Raw genomic sequence first — 14,733 nt, forward strand, 5'->3', positions numbered from 1 at the left:
TTTTTTTGTTGCATTTTTAAAGGTCTTCTCATGCGGAGACTGGAAAACAGGATCCGTTTTGCCGGAACATTTGGTGCCAGCTCCAGGATTAATGCATTTTAATGGAAAATAATGCCGGCAAGTGTTTCGGAATTTTGGACGAAGAAAATACTGCAGCATGCTGCAGTATTTCCTCCGGCCAAATACCGAGTGACTGAACTGAAGACATCCTGATGTATACTGAACGGAATGCTCTCTATTCAGAATGCATTAGGATAAAACTGATCTTTTTTTTTCCGGTATTGAGCCCCTAGGATGGAACTCGATACTGGAAAACTTTAACGCAAGTGTGAAAGTGCCCTCAGTATGGCTTGGATAAATAAAAGCGTTCCAAAGTTATTACCACATAAAGTGACACGTCAGATTTGCAAAAATCGGCCTGGGATTTAAGGTGAAAAGTGGCTCGGTGCTGAAGGGGTTAATTTCATAATGAGAGAAAATAAAATCAATGAAATCGGTGCAGGAATAGCTGGGTAGCTTTCCGCATTTTCTGCTGAATACTATATATTGTATCGAGCTAAAGATCTATCAAATTGTCTTTTTTTTTTCTCTGACTTCACTTTTAACTTGGCTTTTATTTTTCTCCTTAAGACTCAAGTGATGTTGAAGATAATGAAGAACCCTTCATTGCACCAGAAGGGTTAAATGTCCCACCTGATGTTGAACTGGTAAGCATAAATTCAGGGCATGGTTTACACTTTTTAACATGTCCCAGTGAAATGCTCAACAGTAAAACAGTGGATGTGAACATAACAATCCCTTTTATCTGTGTTCTTACTAGTGTTTCTCTGTATTAGGCTACTTTCTCATTAGTGCTTTCAATTCCGCTATTGGGATCCGTCATGGGATCTCAATAGCGGAAGAAAACGCTTCAGGTTTGTCCTCATTCATTGTCAATGGGGACGAAACGGAATGGACCAAAATGCAAGCAGCGTTTTTCTGTCCGGGATGTGGTGCGCAGCAAGACGGATCCGTCCTGACACACGGTGTAAGTCAATGGGGACGGATTTTGTTTTCTCTGACAAAATAGAAAACGGATCCATCCCCCATTGACTTTCAATGGTGTTGAAGACGGATCCGTCATGGCTATAGAAGACATAATACAACTGGATCCGTTCATGACGGATGCATGCGGTTGTATTATTGTTACAAAAGCGTTTTTTGCAGATCCATGACGGTTCCGCAAAAAACTCTAATGTGAAAGTATACTTACTCTGTTTTGTCATAGTTCCAGAAGAACATGCTTGTTAAAAGGGTTGACCCTTCCCAGACACTGGTGGCATATCGCTAGGATATGCTATAAATGTCAGATAGGTTCGGGTCCCACCTCTGCGACCATCTCTTAACTCCTGAAGGGAGGAACTCCCTCGAAGTGAAGGAGAGCACATCATGCATGTGCAGCATGCTCTCTATTCACTGCTATGGGAGTTACGAAAATAGGGGACATCCGAAAATAGAGCGCTCTGCTATCAGTGAATGGAGAACGCCCTGCACATACAAGGACACCTGTTAAAGCAGCCCTAAATAATAAAATTCACACATCTTTAACACACCCCTCCATTCACTGCCATGGGATTGCCTGCCGGAAATAGACAGTGGTTGCATGATGCGCTCACCTTTACCTTGGTGGGCCCATTCTGGAGATGGGAGCTGCTCGAGAGCATATCCATAGGATGAGAATACCCACTTTTAATATTGCTTTTATTTTCAGTGAGATTTCTTAGTTTGCTTCAGTTGGCCTCCCTCCTGTCATGTTTCCGTTATTCGTGTGGCCCATTAGCCTGTTGAGTAGTGATTTTAATGTATTTGTACCATTTGGACATCTGTAGCATATTGCTAAGATATGCCTTAAATGTCCGATAAGTGCAGGTCACACTCCTCTCCAGAACAGGGCTCCTTAAGTAAATGGAAAGCACTTGGTGCAGGAGTGGCTCTTTTTTGCTTCTATCTTCAGTTCTGTGCTGTGGTCACATGACTGTCCATGCAGCTTTTATTTCCTGTGATCTTTTGTCCATGGGTGTGTCATATCAGCAGCAGGGGCAGTGATAGACACTCCCCTATGTAACTAGCTGGTGGGAGGAGCTATAAACTAGCTGGGTGGTGTTAGGGGCAGTGATAGGGGAGTGTTTATAGCTCCTCCCACCCAGCTAGTTACAAGGACACTCCCCTATCACTGCCACTAACACCACCCAGCTAGTTTATAGCTCCTCCCACCCAGCGAGTTACATAAACTAGCTGGGTGTTAGAGGCAGTGATAGAGAAGTGTCTATGTAACTAGCTGGGTGGGAGGAGCTATAAGTGTTGCTTTGGGGGCACTTCGGCAGCTGTGGCAGAGAGGTGCATCATGGGTTTGGTTGGATTCAGCACAGGCAGTGCCTACATACAGGATTTAACATAACCAGAGTGATTGGTTTACATAATGGAAAAGGGTCAGGAGAGTCCAAATTGTGGAAATAAAAATCCCAGGGATGGTGTACATGAGGTAAGCAACTACAGATCTGTTAAAAACCATAGTAATCCCTGAAAATCCCTTTTTTATAAACTCCTTAACATTGAAATTGCTACATCTACGAGGACAAGCTGTAAGGTTATGCAAGTGGAGGAATTAGCAGGTGTCGCTAAGATTTGCAAATTATCAAATTTTCAAGCACCTAGCTCCAATCTGTGGCATGTGGGGGCATAAAAGCCAGATGGAAAGCAAAGTTCTTTAGCCATATGAAACCTCAAAAATCAGATAGTCGTATGAGATGATTGTTGTTCTTCCAAATACACCAACGAACAGGAGGCATCACACAAACTGGAATGACAGCAAAAATTCACAGATGGGCACCTTTGCACAGATAAATAATCTAATTAGAAGAATGACACGTAGTAATACATTCTGTAGTTCAAGTGAACTTGGACGTCTCATCCCAAGCCAGGACAGCAAAGCATCAGAAGGCGTTTGCACAGCATTGGACTATGAGCTGGACAACCAGCTACAGGTGTTCCATTGACCTCACGTCACAGCTGTCAAAGGCTTTCATGGTGCACAGCTAGACGGCAATGAAGGTCTGTCCTCTTCAGTGAGAAGTCCTCCTTTTGTTTAGAATACAATGTAATGAAAAGGGCCTTCAAAAGGGAAAGTCACACCAATCCTATTCCTGGGATTATGGTGTGGGTTGGGATAATGTACGGTAGCTGGACCCCTCTATTCTTTATTGTACACAAACATCTCAGCATTACATTGATTTGGTTGTGGAACCAGCGGTCCGGCCATTTCTCCAATGTGTCCCACGAGTCGTCTTTCAACAGCACAATGTCAGGCTGCATGTTGCTCATGCTACTGTAGGCAGCCTGCATGGCCTAAACGTGCTGCCATGGCCTCGGGCATCTCCAGACTTGTCTCCTATTGAGCACATCTGAGACATCGCTGGTTGGCAATTGCAGATGGAGCTGCCAACAGCGGATCTAGATGATTTGCATGCCCGAGTGCATTCAGCATGGCAGAACATTCCTCAGACAACCATTAATAACATTATTGATAGCGTGCCATGGTGTGTGTATTTATTAAGTATCAAGTATGAGCACCATGTGCATCAAGAGATGTTTTAAAATTTTTAATATAGTTTCCATTTGATATAATTTGAATATCATTAATATGTCTATCAATCCCATGATTTCCATAACTACACGACTTTTTCTTTTTGGGGTAGCAGTTTCAATGTTGTATTTATACAGTTGGGCCTGGAGATGCTTTTAAGGCCTCATGCACACGACCGTATTTTTTTGCGGTCCGCAAAACGGGGTTCCGTTTTTCCGTGATCCGTGACAGTTTTTTCGTCCGTGGGTCTTCCTTGATTTTTGGAGGATCCACGGACATGAAAAAAAAAGTCGTTTTGGTGTACGCCTGGCCGTGCGGAGCCAAACGGATCCGTCCTGAATTACAATGCAAGTCAATGGGGACGGATCCGTTTGACGTTGACACAATACGGTGCAATTTCAAACGGATCCGTCCCCCATTGACTTTCAATGTAAAGTCAGGAGTTAATATACCATCTGATCGGAGTTTTCTCCAATCCGATGGTATATTTTAACTTGAAGCGTCCCCATCACCATGGGAACGCCTCTGTTAGAATATACCGTCGGATTTGAGTTACATCGTGAAACTCAAATCCGACAGTATATTCTAACACAGAGGCGTTCCCATGGTGATGGGGACGCTTCAGGTTAGAATATACTAAAAGAACTGTGTACATGACTGCCCCCTGCAGCCCCCCCCCTGTAGTTAACACATTGGTGGCCAGTGTTCCGGCCCCTCCTCCCTCCCCTGTAGTTAACTCATTGGTGGCCAGTGGGCCCCCCCCGTCCCCTGTAGTTAACTCATTGGTGGCCGGCCTCCCTCCCTCCCCCCCCTGTAGTTAACTCGTTGGTGGCCAGTGGGCCTCCCCCTCCTAATTAAAATCTCCCCCCTGTCACTTACCAGTAGGAGGAGCTCCCGACCGGACGCAGACCATCGCAGCTCGCAGGTAAGTATAATGGTTCTACAAATTGCTAAGTAACCATGGCAACCGGGACTGCAGTAGCGTCCTGGTTGCCATGGTTACCGATCGGAGCCCCAGCGATTAAACTGGGACTCCGATCGGTACACTCCGCTGCCACCAATGATAGGGGGGAGATTTTAATAAGGAGTGGGAGGGAGGGGAGAAGGCCCACTGGCCACCAACGAGTTAACTACAGGGGAGGGGGGGGCCGGCCGCACTGGCCACCAATGAGTTAACTACAGGGGAGGGGGGGGCGGCCGCACTGGCCACCAATGAGTTAACTACAGGGGAGGGGGGGGCCGGCCGCACTGGCCACCAATGAGTTAACTACAGGGGAGGGGGGGGGCCCACTGGCCACCAATGAGTTAACTACAGGGGAGGGGGCTGCCCCCTGCTGCCTGGCAGCACCTTCCAGGGGGCAGTCATGTACACAGTTCTGTTAGTATATTCTAACCTGAAGCGTCCCCATCACCATGGGAACGCCTCTGTGTTAGAATATACTGTCGGTTCTGAGTTTTCACGAAGTGAAAACTCAGCTATGAAAAAGCTTTTATGCAGACGGATCTTCGGATCCGTCTGTATAAAAACTAACCTACGGCCACGGATCACGGACACGGATGCCAATCTTGTGTGCATCCGTGTTCTTTTACGGACCCATTGACTTGAATGGGTCCGTGAACCGTTGGCCGTGAAAAAAATAGGACAGGTCATATTTTTTTTACGGCCAGGAAACACGGATCACGGATGCGGCTGCAAAACGGTGCATTCTCCGATTTTTCCACGGACCCTTGAAAGTCAATGGGTCCGCGAAAAAAAACGGAAAACGGCACAACGGCCACGGGTGCACACAACGGTCGTGTGCATGAGGCCTAAAATTGTTCTAAGGAACCTTTAGGAATGTTGCAATGAGTTTGTAAAATTATTTTAACTTTTTTTTTTATTTTTATTTTTTCAGCCAGCCACTGCAAAAATGCATGCTATTATAGAACGCACAGCGAATTTCGTCTCCAAACAGGGGGCTCAGTTTGAGATCATGTTAAAAGCCAAGCAAGCCCGAAACTCCCAATTTGACTTTTTACGTTTTGATCACTACCTCAACCCTTACTACAAGCACATCCAGAAAGCCATGAAAGAGGGACGCTATACCACACTCGCAGAAAAACAGAACGAAGAGAAAAAAAGTATGAACTAAGTTTTACTTGGTCCCATCTTATTTTTATTACTGTTTTAACATCAGAATTTACTTTTGTAGCTCTTAGAAATTGCCTGCATCAAATTAAGCCCAGACTGTGCTGCTTGGCTCTTCCAGCTGGTTGAAAGGGATCATGGTGGAGGTAGAACAGTGGAGTCACTATTTTAAAGGGAACCTGTCACCATGAAAATGTGAATTAAGCTGCAGGCGGAAAGTTACAGAGCAGGAGGAGCTGAGCAGATTGATATATAGTTTAATGGGAAAAGATTTGGTATAACTTATAATTAATTATTTAAATTCCTGCTCATTCTGGGCTGTAAAGTCAAGTAGGCGGTCCTGTCAGTGATTGACAGCTCTCTCTGTATACACGGTCATAGAGGGAAGGCTGTCAATCACTGACAGGACCGCCTCCTGGACTTCAAAGCCCAGAATGAGCAGGAATTTAAATGAATGAAATACAAGTTATACTGGATCTTTTTCCACAAAGCTGTCTGTCTGCTCAGCTCAAATAACCTGTTCCATGTGTTTCCCTTTAATGGATTTCAGCAGATGTTTTAACCATTTTGCTGCTGGGGGTTTGGGACTGTGTTCACACTTTTGACAAATTGTGAAACTTTCCACAATGTGTGGCTGAGATTTTTTAAAAAATGTCATCCACTTCGCTGCTGCAATAAATACTGTGGAAAAGCCACATCATTTACACCACTCGTGGCCATACCCTGAAGTGACAGGACACAGAATCTCTGTAAATGTTAGGGAAAGATAGGGTGAGCAAAAATTCTTGTATCAGAGACCTGGTGGTCACCGAAAGCCTGTACAGGAAAGGATGACAGTATCAGGCTGTTAACTTCCAGCTACCGCTCCCATGTACAGAACCAGGAGGTAACATTTTTCATCCAGCTGCAGACTTGTAATAAGTGCCGCTTCCGCATACTGCAGCTAGAACTTTGATCCTCCTTGGGTTTTCTTGACATATAAAGGGTAAAGAAAAAAATGGCACTGGTTTTATTTTCTTATAAAATTATTGCCACAATATAGATACATGTTCCCCTAGTGTCACTATATTCATTCAAGGCTACATGCACTCGACCGTATGTGTTTTGCGGTCCACAAATTGCGGATCCGCCCAAAAAAAAGGATGCCATCCGTTTTGTCTTTTTTTGCGGATCCATTGTAACAATGCCTAACACGGACAAGAATAGGATGTTATATTTTTTTTGCGGGGCTACAGAACGGACATACGGTGTGCTGTTCGCATTTTTTTTGCGGACCCATTGAAATGAATGGGTTTGCATCCTCAGGACTCCAGATGGCGACAAAATTGTCGCAAATGCGACCTAGAATTGCTAAATGGCGACAAGACTTTGTAGTCTTGTCACCATTTGCGCCTAGACCCGCCGCTTTCACAAACTGACATGGGACGCGCTGCTGTCAGCGCGCCCATGTTCTCAACAACACAGGGGAGAAGGAGGCAGTCCCTCCCCCCTATACTGCCGCTGCCACCAATGGGCTGATAGCAGGGAGGAGGAGGGGAGGGGCTATGGCCACTGCACCACCAATGAATATCGTTTATGTTGAATACAAACGCAGGTTGCGGGTGCCGGACATATCCCATACCTTGCACCCAGCCTCTGTCTGCGCGCTGCGATCCGCCGCTATTAGGCTCCATTCACACGTCCGCAAAATGGGTCCACATCCGTTCCGCAATTTTGCGGAACGGGTGCGGACCCATTCATTCTCTATGGGGACGGAATGGATGCGAACAGCACACCGTGTGCTGTCCGCATCCGCATTTGCGGAGCGTGGCCCCGATCTTTGGGTCCACAGCTCCTCAAAAAGATAGAGCATGTCCTATTCTTGTCCGCACCTGATGGGTTAATAGCGGCGGATCGCAGCGTGCAGTCAGAGGCTGGGTGCCGGGTATGGGATATGTCCGGCACCCGCAGCCTGCGTTTGTATTAAGCATAAACGATATTCATTGGTGGTGCAGTGGCCATAGCCCCTCCCCTCCTCCTCCCTGCTATGGCCACTGCACCACCAATGAATATCGTTTATGCTTAATACAAACGCAGGCTGCGGGTGCCGGACATATCCCATACCCGGCACCCAGCCTCTGACTGCACGCTGCGATCCGCCGCTATTAACCCATCAGGTGCGGACAAGAATAGGACATGCTCTATCTTTTTGAGGAGCTGCGGACCCAAAGATCGGGGCCACGCTCCGCAAATGCGGATGCGGACAGCACACGGTGTGCTGTTCGCATCCATTCCGTCCCCATAGAGAATGAATGGGTCCGCACCCGTTCCGCAAAATTGCGGAACGGATGCGGACCCATTTTGCGGACGTGTGAATGGAGCCTAATAGCGGCGGATCGCAGCGCGCAGACATAGAGGCTGGGTGCAAGGTATGTGATATGTCCGGCACCCGCAACCTGCGTTTGTATTCAGCATAAACGATATTCATTGGTGGTGCAATGCACCGAACCATCAACCGCAGTATTATAAATCAGAAACATTGGTGGCGCAGTGCACCCCCAACCCCCCCGCCCCCCCACCAAAGTATTATAATCATTGGTGGTGCAGTGCGAACCCCAACCCCCCCGAATGTATTATCATTGGTGGTGCAGTGAGCCCCCAACCCCCCACCCCTCAAGTATTATAATCATTGGTGGCAGTTCCGATCTGAGCCCCAGCAATGTAAGCCTGGGGCTCCGACCGGTGACACTATTGAAGCCCTGGCTGCCATAGTCAGCCTCCATGCTGCTGTGTGCACAGAGCAGCAGGGACCGTGTGAGGTCCTATTCACCCTGATAGAGATCTATCAGGGTGAATAGGACAAGGGATGAAAGATCCCAGGTTCTAGCCCCTAAGGGGGTAAATAGGTATTAAATAAAAAGTAAAAAATAAAAAAAGGTTAAAAAAAACAAAACGCCAAAATATTAACTTTTAAATCACCCCCTTGCCCAATTTTACATATAAAATATATAAACAATAAAAAAATTACATATCGCCACGCCCGAAAAAGTGCGAACTATTAAAATATTTAAAAATATCTCCTATGCGGTGAACGCCGTAACAGAGAGGAAAAAATAAGTGCAATTAATTTTACAACAAAGCTTTGCTTATGATTTGATTTTCTGATGATATTGCTTGTGTTTTATAGAATAGACAGTTTGTGTTGTTGTTTGTAATAGTGATCTTGTTAAATTCTTCTAGAAGCTATGGCTAACGGAGACAAAAACAGTGGCAATGATGAGGACGATGATGATTATGATGAAGACGGTGATTACTTACATCCAAGTCTTTTTGCTTCGAAGCGTTGTAGTAGATTGGAAGAGATTACTAAGGTATATATCATTACAGTGACTTGAATTTCTAGTGAATTCCAGAACTGTGAATTTGCATATTAGTCAAAGACCTTGTGTGCCATGCTTTACTTTTACTATTTTTTTAGGGTACTTTCACACTTGCGGCAGGATGGATCCGACAGGCTGTTCACCATGTCGGATCCGTCCTTCCGCTATTTCGCTGTGCCGCCGGACCGCTGCTCCGTCCCCATTGACTATAATGGGGACGGGGGCGGAGCTCCAGCGCAGCACGGCGAGAGCCGCCGGACTAAAAAGTCGGACATGCAGGACTTTTAGTCCGGCGGCCTTTCACCGTGCTGCGCAGGACCTCCGCCCCCATTATAGTCAATGGGGACGGAGCGGCGGCACGGCGAAATAGCGGAAGGACGGATCCGACATGGTGAACAGCCTGTCGGATCCGTCCTGCCGCAAGTGTGAAAGTAGCCTTATTTATTTATTTTTCATTTAACCCCTTGAGTCACATTCAAATTGGAAAAACCCTCCTTAAAATTTTACTTTTTTAAATTGTAGACTGAATTTGTCTGGCATGCTGTACATTGTGCATGTGATCCTTGCCCAGCTGTAACCCAGAGCGCATGCATGAGAATGAGTCTGTTACTGTAAGCAAGGGGGGCAAATTACGTAAACATTACGCATCTTCTTTAAGGACCATTAAGGCCCCTTTCACACGAGCGAGTATTCCGCGCGGATGCGATGCGGGAGGTGAACGCATTGCACCCGCACTGAATACTGACCCATTCATTTCTATGGGGCTGTGCACACGAGCGGTGATTTTCACGCATCACTTTTGCGTTGCGTGAAAATCGCAGCATGCTCCTCTTTGTGCGTTTTTCACGTAACGCAGGCCCCATAGAAATGAATGGGGTTGCGTGAAAATCGCAAGCATCTGCAAGCAAGTGCGGATGCGGTGTGATTTTCACGCACGGTTGCTAGGAGACGATCGGGATGGCGACCCGAACCTTATTATTTTCCCTTATAACATGGTTATAAGGGAAAATAATAGCATTCTGAATACAGAATGCATAGTAAAACAGGGCTGGAGGGGTTAAAAAAAAATAAAAAGTCATTTAACTCACCTTTATCCACTTGCTCGCGTAGCCGGCATCTCCGTCTGACTCTTTTACTGTATAGGACCTGTGGAGAGCATTAACTATAGTTTAAGGACCTGGGATGACGTCGCTCCGGTCATCACATGGTACGTCACATGATCTTTTACCATGGTGATTCACCATGGTAAAAGATCATGTGACGTACCATGTGATGACCAGAGTGACGTCATCCCAGGTCCTTAAACTATAGTTAATGCTCTCCACAGGTCCTATACAGTAAAAGAGTCAGACGGAGATGCCGGGCATCGCGAGCAAGTGGATTAAGGTGAGTTAAATGATTTTTTTATTTTTTTTTAACCCCTCCAGCCCTGTTTTACTATGCATTCTGTATTCAGAATGCTATTATTTTCCCTTATAACCATGTTATAAGGGAAAATAATACTATTTACAGAACACCGATCCCAAGCCCGAACTTCTGTGAAGAAGGTGCTCTTTGGAATGTGGGCCCCTTTGCCCACCTAGGCTGCAAAAAAGTGTCACACATCTGGTATCGCCGTACTCGGGAGAAGTTGGGGAATGTGTTTTGTGGTGTCATTTTACATATACCCATGCTGGGTGAGAGAAATATCTTGGCAAAAGACAACTTTTCTCATTTTTTTATACAAAGTTGGCATTTGACCAAGATATTTATCTCACCCAGCATGGGTATATGTAAAATGACACCCCAAAACACATTCACCAACTTCTCCTGAGTACGGCGATACCAGATGTGTGACACTTTTTTGCAGCCTAGGTGGGCAAAGGGGCCCAAATTCCTTTTAGGAGGGCATTTTTAGACATTTGGATACCAGACTTCTTCTCACGCTTTGGGGCCCCTAAAATGCCAGGGCAGTATAAATACCCCACATGTGACCCCATTTTGGAAAGAAGACACCCCAAGGTATTCAATGAGGGGCATGGCGAGTTCATATTAAAAAAAAAATTTTGGCACAAGGTAGCGGAAATTGATTGTTTTTAATTTTTTTCTCACAAAGTCTCCCTTTCTGCTAACTTGGGACAAAAATTTCAATCTTTCATGGACTCAATATGCCCCTCAGCGAATACCTTGGGGTGTCTTCTTTCCAAAATGGTGTTATTTGTGGGGTGTTTGTACTGCCCTGGCATTTGAGGGTCTCCGCAATCATTACATGTATGCCCAGCATTAGGAGTTTCTGCTATTCTCCTTATATTGAGCATACAGGTAATGAGATTTTTTTTTTTCCGTTCAGCCGCTGGGCTGAAAGAAAAAAATGAGCGGCACAGATTTCTTCATTCGCATCGATCAATGTGAATGAAAAAATCTCTGCCAAAAAAAGAAAAAGGAGGGGAAAGGCGTCTGCCAGGACATAGGAGCTCCGCCCAACATCCATGCCCACTTAGCTCGTATTCCCTGGCAAACCAGATTTCTCCATTCACATCAATCGATGTGGATGAATAAATCATTGCCGGGATTTTTTTTTTTATATATACAAAGTGTTTGCCAAAGTATATGAACACCGCCACCTCCTCAGCTCATATGCCTCGGCAAACGTATCTTTTACTGCAGAGGAGAAATCTCGTCTTGCAGCGCCGCATACACCGACTTGCGTGTAATCTGACAGCTGCGCAATGCTTCTGTCCGAATGCACATCAGTGCTGCAGCTAGTCGATCGGTTGGTCCACCTGAAAGGTAAAAAAAACAAAACAAAAAAGAAAAAACCAGGCCGCAACGCAATAAATTTATTAACTGTTGAACAGAACATAGAAACTTTTTTTAAACTTTTTTAACTGAACGTTTAACTTTTTTACTTACCGGTATTTTTTTTTTGTTTATTTTTTTTTACCTTTTATAGAACAAACCTCTCCTTCCCCATGGGACAATGTGCAAAGCGCAAATCGCCCAAAGATGTGGCGAAGTACGTTATGCACTTTATCCCAGGTGAAAGGAGAGGTTTGCAGCAGCTGTGAGTGAATAGGCCCTAATAGCCCTGTGTGCCTGTCCTGGTGAGATGTGATCCCTATGCTAGGTGTACCTGTGTGTGGTACTTCCGGAAACACTCTCCATAGCATAGGGCAGGGTGGTCAGCACAGTCAGGACAGAAATAGCGGGTGTCACGCCTTATTCCACTCCTGCTACGGTTGGGTTGAGGTACCAGGAACGACACTGGGGAAATGTCGCTCGTGTAGACGGCTAACTACACTGGTGGATGGGGCCACGGAACCTCCTGGGTAAAGGAGGTTCTCGATGATCTCTTCCTGGAATTTGAGGAAGGATCCTGTTCTCCCAGCCTTACTGTAGAGAACAAAACTATTGTACAGCGCCAATTGAATCAAATATACAGACACCTTCTTATACCAGCGTCTGGTTCTGCGGGAAACTAAATACGGAGACAACATCTGGTCATTGAAGTCCACCCCTCCCATGAGCGCATTATAGTCGTGGACACAGAGGGGCTTTTCAATGACACGGGTTGCTCGCTCAATTTGGATTGTCGTGTCTGCGTGAATGGAGGAGAGCATGTAAACGTCACGCTTGTCTCTCCATTTCACCGCGAGCAGTTCTTCGTTACACAAGGCAGCCCTCTGCCCCCTTGCAAGACGGGTGGTTACCAGCCGTTGGGGGAAGCCCACGCGACTAGTTCGCGCGGTGCCACAGGCGCAAATCCGTTCTAGAAACAAATGCCTAAAGAGGGCCACACTTGTGTAGAAATTGTCCACATAAAGATGGTACCCCTTGCCGAATAAGGGTGACACCAAGTCCCAGACTGTCTTCCCACTGCTCCCCAGGTAGTCAGGGCAACCGACCGGCTCCAGGGTCTGATCTTTTCCCTCATAGATCCGAAATTTGTGGGTATAGCCTGTGTCCACATAAAGATGGTACCCCTTGCCGAATAAGGGTGACACCAAGTCCCAGACTGTCTTCCCACTGCTCCCCAGGTAGTCAGGGCAACCGACCGGCTCCAGGGTCTGATCTTTTCCCTCATAGATCCGAAATTTGTGGGTATAGCCTGTGGCCCTTTCACAGAGCTTATACAATTTGACCCCATACCGGGCACGCTTGCTTGGGATGTATTGTTTGAAGCCAAGGCGCCCGGTAAAATGTATTAGGGACTCGTCTACGCAGATGTTTTGCTCAGGGGTATACAAATCTGCAAATTTCAGGTTGAAATGGTCTATGAGGGGCCGAATTTTGTGGAGCCGGTCAAAAGCAGGGTGGCCTCTGGGACGGGAGGTGGTGTTGTCGCTAAAATGCAGAAAACGCAGGATGGTCTCAAATCGTGTCCTGGACATAGCAGCAGAGAACATGGGCATGTGATGAATTGGGTGCGTTGACCAATATGACCGCAATTCATGCTTTTTTGTCAGGCCCATGTTGAGGAGAAGGCCCAGAAAAATTTTAAGTTCGGAAACTTGGACTGGTTTCCACCGGAAAGGCTGGGCATAATAGCTTCCTGGGTTTGCGGTTATAAATTGTGTGGCATACTGGTTGGTCTCTGCCACGACTAAGTCCAAGAGCTCCGCAGTCAAGAACAGCTCAAAAAATCCCAGGGCCGAACCGATTTGAGCCGTCTCAACCCGAACTCCAGACTGGGCGGTGAAAGGGGGAACTACTGGTGCGGCTGAAGTTGGTGACTGCCAATCAGGATTTGCCAGCACCTCAGGGACTCTAGGGGCTCTACGGGCCTGTCTGTGCGGTGGCTGCGACGGGGTAACTATTGCACGTGCCACCGTACCAGCTTCAACTGCCCTTCTGGTGCTCGCTACTTCACCAGGTTGTACGGCAGTGCTGGTACTAGGTCCAGGAAGGGCTGCGCTGCTGGTGTATGCCTCACCACGTGATCCGGCAGCGACAGCCCCACTCTGCTGCTCTTGAAGCGGATCCTGCGTAACCTGTGGTCTAGCGACATGGGGCCGGGTACGCCTGGTGCTGCCAGGGACCTCAACCTCCTCGTCCGAACTTTGGGTCAGAGAGCCACTGCTTTCTACAGGTTCATATTCTGACCCGCTAGATTCGTCAGATGAGGGTTCCCACTCCTCATCCGACTGGGTCAGAATCCTGTAGGCCTCTTCAGAAGAATACCCCCTGTTTGACATTTTGGACTACTAAATTTAGGGGTATTCCCTGAGACTACCCAAGAAAAAAAGCAAGCCTGTCTTACAAAGGGGAGGCTAGCGAAGTACCGGAGGCCGCTGCGGTTGATAAAAAATATCAAAACAGATTTTTTTATCGCCGCAGTGCGTGTAAAATGAATGTGCAGTGATCAAAAAATATATATTTTTTTGTCACTGCGGTGGGGCGGGCGTGGGTGAACGCACGTGTGGGCGACCGATCAGGCCTGATCGGGCAAACACTGCGTTTTGGGTGGAGGGCGAGCTAAGGTGACACTAATACTATTATAGATCTGACCGTGATCAGTTTTGATCACTTACAGATACTATAAAAGTACAAATGCTGATTAGCGATACGCTAAACAGCGAATAAAAGTGACTGCGGTGCGGTGGGGTGGGCGCTAACTGACGCTAACTACCTAACCAAGGGGCCTA

The 14,733-nt window shown here is 46.6% G+C and overlaps 1 protein-coding gene across 2 annotated transcripts in view; it reads left to right on the top strand.

Moving 5' to 3' along the window:
* Positions 1-14,733, top strand: part of LOC120988657 (splicing factor SWAP) — a 186,405-nt gene that overhangs the window by 26,724 nt on the left and 144,948 nt on the right. For both annotated transcript variants that reach the window (XM_040416260.1, XM_040416259.1), the window contains exons 4-6: positions 631-707; positions 5,518-5,743; positions 8,970-9,100. In XM_040416260.1, the coding sequence (XP_040272194.1) occupies positions 631-707; positions 5,518-5,743; positions 8,970-9,100 (434 nt within the window). The remainder of the gene's footprint in view (positions 1-630; positions 708-5,517; positions 5,744-8,969; positions 9,101-14,733) is intronic.

The sequence above is a fragment of the Bufo bufo genome, chromosome 2 (assembly GCF_905171765.1).
Source record: "Bufo bufo chromosome 2, aBufBuf1.1, whole genome shotgun sequence".
Taxonomy (NCBI): Eukaryota; Metazoa; Chordata; class Amphibia; order Anura; family Bufonidae; genus Bufo; species Bufo bufo.